The 12756-nt window shown below is 41.0% G+C and overlaps 1 protein-coding gene and 1 pseudogene across 1 annotated transcript; both read right to left on the bottom strand.

Annotated features, from left to right (window-relative positions):
- Nucleotides 1-434: 434 nt before the first annotated feature.
- Nucleotides 435-5247, bottom strand: LOC133127973 (cytochrome c oxidase subunit 7A2, mitochondrial-like). The gene is made up of 4 exons (XM_061241128.1): nucleotides 5145-5247; nucleotides 3911-4000; nucleotides 926-1010; nucleotides 435-695 (listed from the first exon to the last, which is right to left on the bottom strand). Exons 1-4 carry the CDS (start codon nucleotides 5160-5162, stop codon nucleotides 640-642), a joined length of 249 nt encoding a protein of 82 aa, XP_061097112.1. The 5' UTR covers nucleotides 5163-5247; the 3' UTR covers nucleotides 435-639.
- A 602-nt stretch (nucleotides 5248-5849) lies between these two features.
- LOC133128299 (cell cycle control protein 50A-like) lies at nucleotides 5850-9602 on the bottom strand (annotated as a pseudogene).
- Nucleotides 9603-12756: the final 3154 nt, after the last annotated feature.

The raw sequence follows: 12756 nt of genomic DNA, 5'->3' as shown, positions 1-12756 counted from the left end.
GTTGTGTTTAAGCGGAACGATGCCATATAGGATGCAGTCTAAATGGGAACCTTTGACTGTGAGCAACGATGTGTGTACCACACAACTAAATCATTCTGAACACGACTGCCTGTATGTGTGTTTAATTCGTTAAAGGACTGTCATCTTTCCATGAGTTTTGAAGCAAAGGGGAACAACATAAGTTACTTTTTCTCCATGTGTTAACTTTTCTTCACCTGTAAAAAGTTAGTAAGAAATGTTCAAAAAATGAATTTTCTACACTGCACATGGGGTTTGCTTTCCAACTCTGCTTTTAAATATTTTAGAAAGCCAATTACAATAGTCTACAATCTTAGGCAAGTTAGTTTGGCATGCAAGTCTACATGCACGTTACAGGTATGTCTGATCTGCAACACCTTTCAGAAATGCCACGTTTTTTCAGATACAACAATAAATTATAAATGCATATTTCTTTTTATTATCCACAGGTATACATGATTGTTACAGTATAGTACAGTGAATAAATATTGATCCCATTCACATAAACCACTTGTAGTTATGGCAGGATGACCAACTCCCCGATAATTTACATATATACTTTACAAGTAAAAGAGGTAATTTGACATTAATAAAAAGCAGGACAGGATTCAGGCTTTCACTTCAGTTCTTCTTGGGAAATGCTACGTCGATCAACGAATAGAAGAAATATCCGGTTCCTGAAATATAAGCGGAAATGAATGTCAAAAAAAGAGGTAAACATCTAAAGAATAAGAACATACAGTATACAGTGATGACATACACAGAGCACTAATATGCGCTGTATGTATTCAGCATTTAGAGATATTTAGCATATTATAGAATGTCTGTGGTGCCATGTAAACTGCCCAGCAAACTAACCTGGACTGAAGTCAACAGTAGGGTCAAACAAGCAATTTTATATCCTTACCCACAACAGTGAGGACCATTGTACATCTGTACAGGAGAGCATCCTTGGTACCACCTTTCAAGTGAACTGGAAGCCCATTGTCCTCCTATAAATAGGATTTAAAAAATAAAAAACACATTGAATTTTTGGAGGATAGCTTTGTGGCTGCTTGCCATAAAATAATCCACTTTAAGTGGTAGCTTGGATTTCATTGCAGGTTTATTGTGTCTGTGTCTATGCAGGAGTACATCATGTATATCATTTCCTAGTTATTACCATCATGAAATAAAAAGTAATATCATAATATCAATGTATAAGCTCTACATGTGCAAGACTAGACAATTTCACTGTGGTATTGCCGTAATCATTCCAGTCTAGCTCTCTGTATCATTATTGTAGTGCATATTTCTTGCCACACAGTAACTACAGAGCAATTAGCATAGAAAAAGCTAAGCAAATCACCAATTATTTTTAGAAAGCAATGAACAAGGTTATACATCACACCCACCTCGCAGGTATTTTCCAACATTTGGTAAAAAGCTATTTGCATGATTATGTCAAAGCTGACAATTAAATATAAAACCTTTAAAAAATAAAAAAGGGGCAATACACCAGCTTAGCATCCTTGAGGTAAAGACATATCAGCCTAATTAACGAGATGACCCGCACAGGTCTGTCAAAGATTTCATGGAAATTACACAGCCATGTGCCGTGCTACACAGGAAAAAGTGCCTCTGATTTAGTCTTGAGATAAGTTTGTAACAGTACAATTAGCAAAGCAGTTGCTCTCTTCGCTCTAATTCTGCATTGGCCATCCACATGCATAGCCATTAGTCAATCTTATATACTTATCTGTCAGCCTATTGGGGGAGAAATATAATGCATTCTCATATCCAGAACCTGGGAATGAATTGCACACTTAACCATTAACTACTAGCATTGCATTATTCCAAACAAAATAAATTAATTTAAATCTGATATATCAATATAAATTTGAACTTCTCCTGCATCAATATAATCTTTTACAAACAAAGCTTTCTGTAATATAAGAAGTTAAATTGTAACTGTGGTAACAATGCGGGTGAGCATGACAGTAGTTATCTGAATCAATGAGTTTTGTCATTTATACAGTAAATATTGGGACATCGACACAATTCTCATCTTTTTGGCTCTATACACCACCACAATGGATTTGAAATTAAACAAACAAGATGTGCTTTAACTGCAGACTTTCAGCTTTAATTTGAGGGTATTTACATCCAAATCAGGTGAACGGTGTCGGAATTACAACAGTTTGTATATGTGCCTCCCACTTTTTAAGGGACCAAAAGTAATGGGACAAACTAACAATCATAAATCACACTTTCACTTTTTAATACTTGGTTGCAAATCCTTTGCAGTCAATTACAGCCTGAAGTCTGGAACGCATAGACATCACCAGACGCTGGGTTTCATCCCTGGCGATGCTCTGCCAGGCCTCTACTGCAACTGTCTTCAGTTCCTGCTTGTTCTTGCAGCATTTTCCCTTCAGTTTTGACGTCAGCAAGTGAAATGCATGTTCAATCGGATTCAGGTCAGGTGCTTGACTTGGCCATTGCATAACATTCCACTTCTTTGCCTTAAAAAACTGCTTTCGCAGTATGCTTCGGGTCATTGTCCATCTGCACTGTGAAGTGCCGTCCAATGAGTTCTAAAGCATTTGGCTGAATATGAGCACATAATATTGCCCGAAACACTTCAGAATTCATCCTGCTGCTTTTGTCCGCTGTCACATCATCAATAAATACAAGGGAACCAGTTCCATTGGCAGCCATACATGCCCACGCCATGACACTACCAACACCATGCTTCACTGATGAGGTGGTATGTTTTGGATCATGAGCAGTTTCTTTCCTTCTTTTCCTTCTCCATACTCTTCTCTTCCCATCATTCTGGTACAAGTTGATCTTTGTCTCATCTGTCCATAGGTTCCAGAACTGTAAAGGCTTTTTTAGATGTTGTCTGGCAAACTCTAATCTGGTCTTCCTGTTTTTCAGGCTCACCAATGGTTTACATCTCTGTAAACCAGTGGTGAACCCTCTGTATTCACTCTGGTGAAGTCTTCTCTTGATTGTTGACTTTGACACACATACACCTACCTCCTGGAGAGTGTTCTTGATCTGGCCAACTGTTGTGAAGGGGTTTTCCTTGACCAGGGAAAGAATTCTTCTGTCATCCACCACAGTTGTTTTCCGTGGTCTTCCGGGTCTTTTGGTGTTGCTGAGCTCACTGGTGCGTTCTTTCCTTTTAAGAATGTTCCAAACAGTTGATTTGGCCACACCTAATGTTTTTGCTCTCTCTCTGATGGGTTTGTTGTGATTTTTCAGCCTACCGATGGCTTGCTTCACTGATAGTGACAGCTCTTTGGATCTCATATTGAGAGTTGACAGCAACAGGTTCCAAATGCAAATAGCACACTTGAAATGAACTCTAAATCTTTTATCTGCTCCTTGTAAATGAGATAATGAGGGAATAACACACACCTGGCCATGGAACAGCCAATTGTGCCATTACTTTTGGCCCCTTAAAAAGTGGGAGGCACATATACAAACTGTTGTAATTCCTACACCGTACACCCGATTGGATGCAAATACCCTCAAATTAAAGCTGAAAGTCTGCAGTTAAAGCACATCTTGTTTGTTTCATTTCAAATCCATTGTGGTGGTGTATAGAGCCAAAAAGAGGAGAATTGTGTCGATGTCCCAATATTTATGGACCTGACTGTATGTTGAGGTAAAAATCTGTATGGCAACATTATGGAGAATTTAATAACAAGCAAGTTGACTCGATGTACATAGTGACGTAACAGTTAAGAGATGCGTTGGGACATAAATCAGTGTGACTGAATGTGCCTCTTTCATTTGATGGGGATTCATTCCACATGGCAACACTGTACTCCTTCTGCTTTGCTTCAGGTAAGGTACACTGCAACCGGATCAACTCTGTCCCCATAAGCACCCATCTCACCTGAAACAACTTCTGGTTCTGAGGGACCTTGTTCTCTACCTGCCTGCAGGCGCTACTGCTGATCATGCGCCTTGAGGCACGCTGTAGGGCCTGTTGACACAGAGGGACAGAGGTGTTATACAATGACAACAAGATCCCATTAAAGCCAGAGCTTTACAGTAAGCCTTGTAAGAGTGGCATGGTAAGTCAGTGAATACATTCTGAACAGCCAACTAATCACGAATTATCAACGACGGTTTTCAAAGACTAAGACTAGAATACTTAAGAATAGAAGTACTGAACCTTCAGACACATGTTTATGCATATGTAGTGTGGTTGGCTCGGTTGGTTCGCTAGTAAGCACGGATGGTGCAGTGAAAGCGAAGGCTGGTAGCAGGTTATCGCGACAACACTCCCCGATGACGTAACCCTCAAATTAAAAAAAGAACGTTATTGCCCTTGCATAGAGGCGAGTTCGTCTTTAGCTGACTGGTAACGCGTTCGTTCAACAAATAATTTGGACAAGTGAGAGGCCGGGGTCCAAATCCCACCTCGGACTCAGACAATTTCTCACCTGTTACACATAATTCTAACCCTGTTAGATATTAACATTGGTTCATCTGAGGGGATGATACAGCGCATTTAACCCTAGCCTTAGCTAACCGTTTTCATACGAGTTTTCCGTTTTGACTCAGTGCTTCGTAGCTACAAAAATGTTAGCTCCATGTAGAGTGGTGGAATATCATAAGCGTCAACTATTTTAGCAGCTATGACATAAACCTCATTATGTTCACAGAGTAGACGGCCAACGTTAACTGTAACGTAACTAAGGTGTAGACTGATTCGTTTTCAGCTAATTGGTAAACAACCATATTGTTAGATAGCTATGTTAGCTAGACAATCTTCTATTATGCATCACCACAGCAGTTTTTTCTAAACAGATGCCAATGTCGCAACCTAGTTCACAGTTCAGCAGTATATCTATTTTAACAACATTTGGCCCGTTGAACAGTATAGTTTCTATAAATTACATACACTAAAATGCTAAACAATTCAATTAGCTAGCTTAAGTTTACCAATAAAATACACCAATTGGCCCCGAGTGAACCTTTGACCGCTGTACCATGCTAACTGCCGAAACATCATTCCGTGACATTAACTAGGAAGTCAGTTGTATCGATAACGATAGACTAGGTCATCTTAAAAAGTAACTAAGCATACACATATAAATCGACAACAAGACTCGATAAGGTACCAGAAATTGCCTGTACATCTCGAATGTGGATTCTTCGCCAAAGAAACACGCACAAGGGCACAGAAAAATGAGAAAACTACCTACTTCCGCCGGTTAATGTTATTCATTGCCGTTCCTGTGATGTCATTTCCTGTTAAATACAGAGGTAAACGCTCCAGTTCGCCATCTACTGTACCGGCTTAGGAAGAAAAAAATATAGCAAAACAGTCGGCCGATAGTAGATTTTACGGGTTTGGCTTTGAGCAAGATACGCCAGGATACAAGTTTGGCTCAGAACTAAATAAGAGACCCCAGTGATGGCATGTTCATGATGCTCAATTTCATCCGTAAATAGTTGTGAAAACGGAACTCATCATTATTTTTCATTTTTCTTTGCCATTTTCTGTGCTTTTAAACTTTTGTTAGTTGTAGTTGAGTTTGACAGTACAGAGCCAAATGACAACTTGCAATGTTTGCACTTTCATGCAAAACTTGTTGTGGAGCCTCGATTTAGTTATTTGTCAGGATCATAACAAAGGCAATACTTCACTTCCCCAATACATACAAGAACACAATGTATATGACAGACACAGCAGTTAATACATCCTTTTATTTTCCTAGCAATAAATGTACACTGGTGTAAAATGTACAGTACAAAATATATAAAACCAAAAGAAGAAACCGGACTAGAGGAAAACCGTGTGTAACAAATTCAAAGGACATGTAAAGTGCAAATTGGTAAGCAATATTGTGAAAAATTATTGAAGTTTAAAGAAACGCCATTTCTGAACAAGGCTCCCTGAAGTAACTGGTCCCAATAAACTGTTGGTACATTTTGAAACTACATATTTTGACAGTATATGCAAAGCTGATTTAAAAATATTGCAACATACTCTATTGCATCAAATTCAAACCCAAATATAACAAATTTTAACTGGCTTTTCACTTGCATGAACTTGGAAGATGTGGCAGTGCTGCATACAATTAATGCATGTAGTCGTACGGCTTGGACATTATTTTCCTCCAATCCTACTTGAACAAGCCAACAGGAAACATGCCTAACAGTTTGAATCTTTCCACAGGGTTTGGAAATGAAATAAACATTTCCCCATTTAGTAGTAAATTATTCACAATTCAGCATACAACACACAAAACCTACCTAAATATACCTAAAACACACATTTTAAGCACAGTTCTTAATTTGATAAAATGTTATTACGGATTACAGAAAATCCAAAACATGTTCATTAACCTTAATTCACACAAATTTTTATTTTGGAGAGATTCTGAAATTTCACAACGCAGCCTCTTCTTAAAATTGCAAAGCAGAATTCTCCCAAAATTCCATCACACAACAACATTTTTAGACCAGTGGTACCCAAACATCACATGAGGTACCCCCCTAACCAGATCCAGGTATTTAATGCCTTCCACCCCAAGCACACTGCGATGAAGGCCTGACAACAGGGCCAAAACTTCAATGTTTTTAACAGATGAAACATAATACATCAAAACATTTAACTGACGGCAAGAATTGAGCCTGTTAATTGTTCATTTCAACTCAAGCAGACCTGATTCAAGTAAGGGCTTGCGTAGTTCGATCAGGCGTGCTTGAGGTGGAACGCATCGAAACCTGTATTCGGCCAGGGGTACCGGGGGGGGCACCGTTTTGAGCGTTCACAGAAAATACTTTCAATACATTCAGCTGGTGGTTCATCGTGGGCCGCAGCAGCAGGTCTTCTCAGGTGGTGATGTCTGCACTGTTGTTGCGGGTCCCGTACTTGTGGTGTATGATGAAGAGGACAACTCCCAGGGAGAAACAGATCGAGCCGACGGTGATGTAGGCGATGCCCAGGAAGGGGTTCTTGCCACCCATCCAGGAGATGGTGCTGAGGATCATGCGCTTGCGTCCGTCGCACGGGGTAGTCTGAGGTTTACGCCGTAAAGGAAAGTAAATTGGAGGCTGTGTCGCAAAACACTGGAACGACACCGACAGGGTAAGATAAACAGCTGGGTTAGGCACACGCTGTGCCGGCCTTATCCTTTCACAAAGATGCTCATTTCAAAGATAGCATTGATAGGGTAGGACATGACATCTGACTCAATGCATTATTATGTTACTTTCCCCCAAAACTACAGCCTAAACCTTCCCAGCACCTCTCCATTTTGCCCGAGGATGACTCCACTCTGCTGGACTTGTTCCTTGAGCAAAGAGCTTTATAGTTCCTGACAGAAATAATAATTTGCAACATTTACCAGAGAAAACAGCATTCTAATCTTTGGAACAAACACCATTTGGTAAGCAGGATACTGTAGGTCACGTCCAGAGTGTAGTTGCCTCTGGGCAGGGTCGGACCCATGCTGTTCTTCTGGATAATGCGGTACAGCTTACGAAAGGTGGGCAGAGCTGCTGTGCGCATCCATACGATGAAGTCTTTGTTAATGAAGCCGTTGTTGTCTGGGTCTGTATCCAGCTCATAAACAGGCTTGGCCCAGTTTATTGGTTTTGTTGTACCTGGAAAAAGGAACACGATAAAAAAACTGCTTTAGTTGATCAAATACTGAGTAACAACAAAAGCCAGCACACCCTGCAGCGCTCCAGGACCAGAAGTGAGGACCACTGCTTAATACTTTCAGTACCTTGGAATGCAGTGATGAGATCGGAGTTCCCCCCTGGAATCCTGAACTTCATGTGTTTGTCGGTCCACCAGGCAATTCCCTTCTTCACAAGAGGAATTGAAATTGGGTGTTCCGTTGAGACTGATGTAATTTAGCACCAAAGTATCTGCAAGAGGACAGAAACAGTGATATAGAGTAAGCTTCCATTCTGTGAATATAGCCCAGATGGCTTTTGTTGGTAGCTCAAGACACATCAAGGTCTGACCAAAAATATTAATAAATAAATGAAGGCCTGACCATTAAACAGACTGCTGGCAATGGCTCCACAGGGGGCAATGGGCTTGACATCAGTACGGTATGGCTCACATTCCTTGCTGGGATTCTGTAGGCAAGAACATGCACAATACAAAGTTAACAATACATCTTAAAGCATTTAGCTGTTTCAGACTAAAATATCTCATACGGAGTCTGTTTGGTCAAAAGATATAATTCAAAACAAACTCAAACAAGAGTTCAAGGAAGCTGAGATCACTGAATATATGTACATCTTACACAGCAAAGAAAATAACTTAATGCTTTTGGTGACTGGAATTTTTACAAGTAAAGATGTTACAAATACAAAGCAGTTACAATGTTCCCCCTGATGAACAGAGGCTGCTTCAGACACTTCAAAGAAACGCAGTATTGAGACTAGAGTTGCTACCAAAGAACCAGCTTTCAGCAATTACTTTAGGAGGCTTGCATTAGTGGGGCTTTAGCCTATCGTCAATACTGACGCGTCGCCATTCAACTGCCTGTCATCCCTGGACTTAACATAACGTCTGTGATTCTGATAGAAGTTGGACAGACCATAGTACATGAAAACACTGCCATGGAAAGACAATTAAAAAGGCAATGTAATTCACAAACACTTCGTTTTCTTTTCTTTTTTACTGAGAAAATTACGTTAAGTCACATGAAACTTACACATGTGAAATCTATATTTTCAGCATGGCAAAAAAAGAACCAAATGAACTGAGCGATCAGCATTGTAAGCCTTTTAAATACATGGCTGATAAGTATGACTCGTATTTTGTGATATGGCATAAATTATTCCACGTATATGAAATTTAAAACAAGTATTTTCACCGGAACGACTTAGCTTAAGCATCGCATCAATCAGTTTACTTTTCCAGCTTACCTCAAAAGCCTTATCTAGTACGAAGGACACAGAACATGTACACGGTTTTGTATTGTTCCAGCTGTAGTTCTGAGTTGAAGTTGAAGCAGGGACTTGATGCGTCAATGTTGAGGAAGTTCCCACAGCAACATGCCCTGACTGAAATGAGCATGTACCACTACCAAGCGACTGAAATTAAGCCATTGGAAATGACTAGGCTAATGTTAGTCGGAGTCAGCAAAGTTAGCGGTTAGCTCAATAGCTAGCAATAAACCTTTAGCTGTGTTACAAACGTTAGCCTAACTACAAATTAACGACCGAACTCCATTCATTATTCCACAGGTGATGTGACTAACGTTAGTAACTTATCTAAGTGAGTTAACTTTAGATAAAATAGCTCAATCTAGTCGACTAAAGGTAAACTAGACTAGTATAGCCACCTTAACGCTAGAAAACAAAATGAAATACATGTATCAAGATCGTAGTAATGTTGTTTGATGTTACGTAGAGGCCGATTCCGATGGGAATGAAGATGACGCCAATAGCGAAAAAAGCTGGCAGCACAGTGCCCGCCGTGAGTCTGGGCTGCCACGCTGGTAATCGTTGCTGCTTGAAGGCAGTGTTGTCAGGCGTCCTGCTTCTGTCATTACCCGCTCCACCTGGCCTTCGTCCTTTGGGTTGTGGTTGTAATTCGTCGCCATCATGTCTTGTTGTATGTTAGCTAGCTAATTCCCGTTAACGAGCTAACGTCGCTAGCTAATCCGGCTCAACTAATCAATTGTTTGACTGACAGGTCAAATATTAACATTGTGAAATTAAGAGCTCTTCTTGTTTTAATGATTAATTTTAATGTCGATATTGAATGTGATGACGTTTACTTAACCTCCAAAGTAAAGTATCTTACTAATGATATCTAGCTAGGTGGTGAGGAGGTAGGACTTCTACTGCTGTAGTCTATCCACTTACTACTTAAACCATTGCGAAGAGTACGTTTGATGCAGTGCTATAGAAAACTAGCTGGATAAGAATTGAGATATCCAAGAGTGCAAATCCAACATGAATGTGGCTCGTATCCTTGTATATTGATCCTGCATAAACCTATTGTATATAAGTGCATTATAATAATATTATAATAATATCAAATCGAATACGAAAAGGTCACTGATAATTTTTGTTTTAATGTTGTGGTTTCCCATTTGTTGTAGTGCAATTACACTTTGTATGAATAGTAGGCAATTTTTTTTCAACTGCCCCACCTCCCCCAATTTCATTTATTTTCATAACTTCTATTCCTATTAATGAAGTAGCTGTGTAATACTCATCGAGTGGTTGTTCAGGAGAAATTAGTGTAATATCCAATCTGTCCATATGGGGGAGTCAGATGTTGAAGAAATAAATAATGGTCAAGAAATTAACTGCACTTCGCTGACTATTGCTGAATTCCGCAGTAACATATTCACATTAAGAGTGAGCTTGTCACTCTGTGTGGAATATCTGTTGCAATAAAGTAGCCAGTTGTTTTGTCAACTCCTGTCAAAACACGCGGTAGCAGTACAAGCTACACTTGGCATCCTTTATCCATAGCAAACAAACCAATATGCCCCTATGCTGCATCGTAAGAGATGGTATAGTGCAATGTAAGAATTTAATCCACTTCTGCAGTTCTTCCCAGGTTTTTAATCAGTGTGATAAAAAAAACTAAATATTTGCCTGTTCTGTATTTGAAGGAGGCGGCACGGATGGTGCAGTGGGTAGCACTGCCGCCTCACAGCAAGGAGGTCCTCCCACAGTCCAAAGACATGCAGGTTAGGCTGATTGGAGAGTCTAAATTGCCCATAGGTATGAGTGTGTGAGTGAATGGTGTGTGTGCCCTGCGATGGACTGGCGCCCTGTCCAGGGTGTATTCCTGCCTTTCACCCAATGTATGCTGGGATAGGGCCGAGCCCCCCGTGACCCTGTTCAGGATAAACGGGTTAGGATAATGAATGAATGAATTATTTGAAGGCCCTGCTCAATCATATTAACGGTCAATGTCAATGATGACCTGTCTTATTATTGTCATATGAATTGGCTTTCCCTTTTGGCAATCCAAATTCCAGGACTCAAAAACAGCGACATACCCCCAATGTATGGTGTACATTTATTTTATTTATTAATTTATTTATTTATTGGTGATCCAGGGACTTTTAACACTACTCCAACAGCTGCACTACCCTGTGTTAAAACCGGGCATTAATTTTGTCCAGCTTTGATTGATGAGTGTTTTCATTCTCTTTCTTTGGTCATCACACAGATTTAATGTGGGTACCTTCATAGTTAGCCAAATTGAAGTGTGATATCTCTCTGGGTTCCTTCTTGACCTCTCTGCGGCATTCGACGCAGTCAACCACTCCATCCTCTTAGCCTCCCTGGCATCTACAGGGATCTGTGGCACAGCCTTAGAGTGGATTAAATCTTATCTCTCTGGCTGGTCCTCCCAGGTGTCCTGGGCTGGAAGAGTGTCAACCCCTCGCCCCCTTGTTACAGGAGTCCCCCAGGGCTCAGTCCTCGGACCCCTCCTCTTCTCCATTTACACAAGATCCCTCGGCCCCGTTATCTCTGCTCATGGCATCTCATATCATTGTTATGCCGATGACACCCAACTCTTTCTCTCCTTCCCCCCATCAGACACACAGGTCTCTACCCGTATCTCCGCCTGCCTGAGAAACATCCAGAGCTGGATGGGCAACCACCATCTAAAGCTCAACCTAGGTAAGACGGAGGTAATCTTCATCCCTGCTCTAACCTCTCCCTTCTCCGATTTTTCCATCTCACTAAGGGATACCACAGTGACCTCATCCCCTAGTGCAAGAAACCTTGGAGTGGTGATGGACAACAGGCTGTCCTTCTCTGAGAACATCGCTACGGTGACCCAGGCGTGCACGTTCTACCTGTACAACATCCAGAGAATCCGACCCTTTCTCACCACCTACTCCACTCAGCTCCTTGTTCAAGCAATGGTCCTGTCCCGCCTGGACGATTGCAATTCTCTGCTGGCTGGCCTTCCAGCATCTGCCATCAGACCCCTACAACTGATCCAGAATGCTGCAGCCCGTCTGGTATTCAAGGTTCCCAGACATTCACGTCACCCCCCTGCTCAGCAACCTCCACTGGCTGCCTGTTATGTTTCGCATCAAATTAAAAACTTTGGTGCTCGCATACCAGGCAGTTAAGGGATCAGCCCCTGTATATATTCAATCACTTATCAAGACCTATACACCAACAAGACCCCTCCGTTCTGCCACTTTGTGCCGTCTGGCGCCTCCCCCTCACCACACCTGCACTTCACGCTCACGACTGCTGTCTGTCCTGGTCCTGGAATGACCTCCCAGTGGATGTCAGAACGGCAGAGTCTCTGACCTCCTTCAAGAGCAGACTGAAGACTCATCTCTTCAGGCTATACCTTTCCCTCCCTAACTCACCACCATGATTAGCCTTATATATGCCATAGACTGTAATGGCACTTATGTATAGATTGTACAGAGATTGTTACTTGTATAGATATTGTTGTTTTTTTATTAGCTATTGTATTGTTGTACTCAGGGTATTCTAGCTGCCAACTGTGGTATGCTAGTTTGGAAGTTGTATTCTTCAAGGGTTCTGATTATCTGTATGTTTACACTAGGACTCGGAACTGTACTGTCCTCTCAGGTCCTCTTCACACTTGTACTTGTGTTTGATCTGCACTTCGTTGTACGTCGCTCTGGATAAGCGCATCTGCTAACTGCCATCTAATGTAATGTAATATCAGCTAGTAACCTGGATGCTTTTAGGAGGATAAATGTCTGTGTTTTAAGCTGTAATCAAGAGACAGTA

The sequence above is a fragment of the Conger conger genome, chromosome 5 (genome assembly GCF_963514075.1).
Source record: "Conger conger chromosome 5, fConCon1.1, whole genome shotgun sequence".
Taxonomy (NCBI): Eukaryota; Metazoa; Chordata; class Actinopteri; order Anguilliformes; family Congridae; genus Conger; species Conger conger.
This window is presented reverse-complemented; position numbering and strand designations above follow the sequence as displayed.

Excerpts from the sequence above, each read along its gene's own strand:
- LOC133127973 (XM_061241128.1), bottom strand. Across the intron at positions 1,011-3,910 it reads AGAACCAGAAGTTGTTTCAG|GAGGACAATGGGCTTCCAGT; the intron begins GTGAGATGGGTG and ends TCCTATTTATAG. Across the intron at positions 696-925 it reads AATGGTCCTCACTGTTGTGG|GAACCGGATATTTCTTCTAT; the intron begins GTAAGGATATAA and ends CTTATATTTCAG.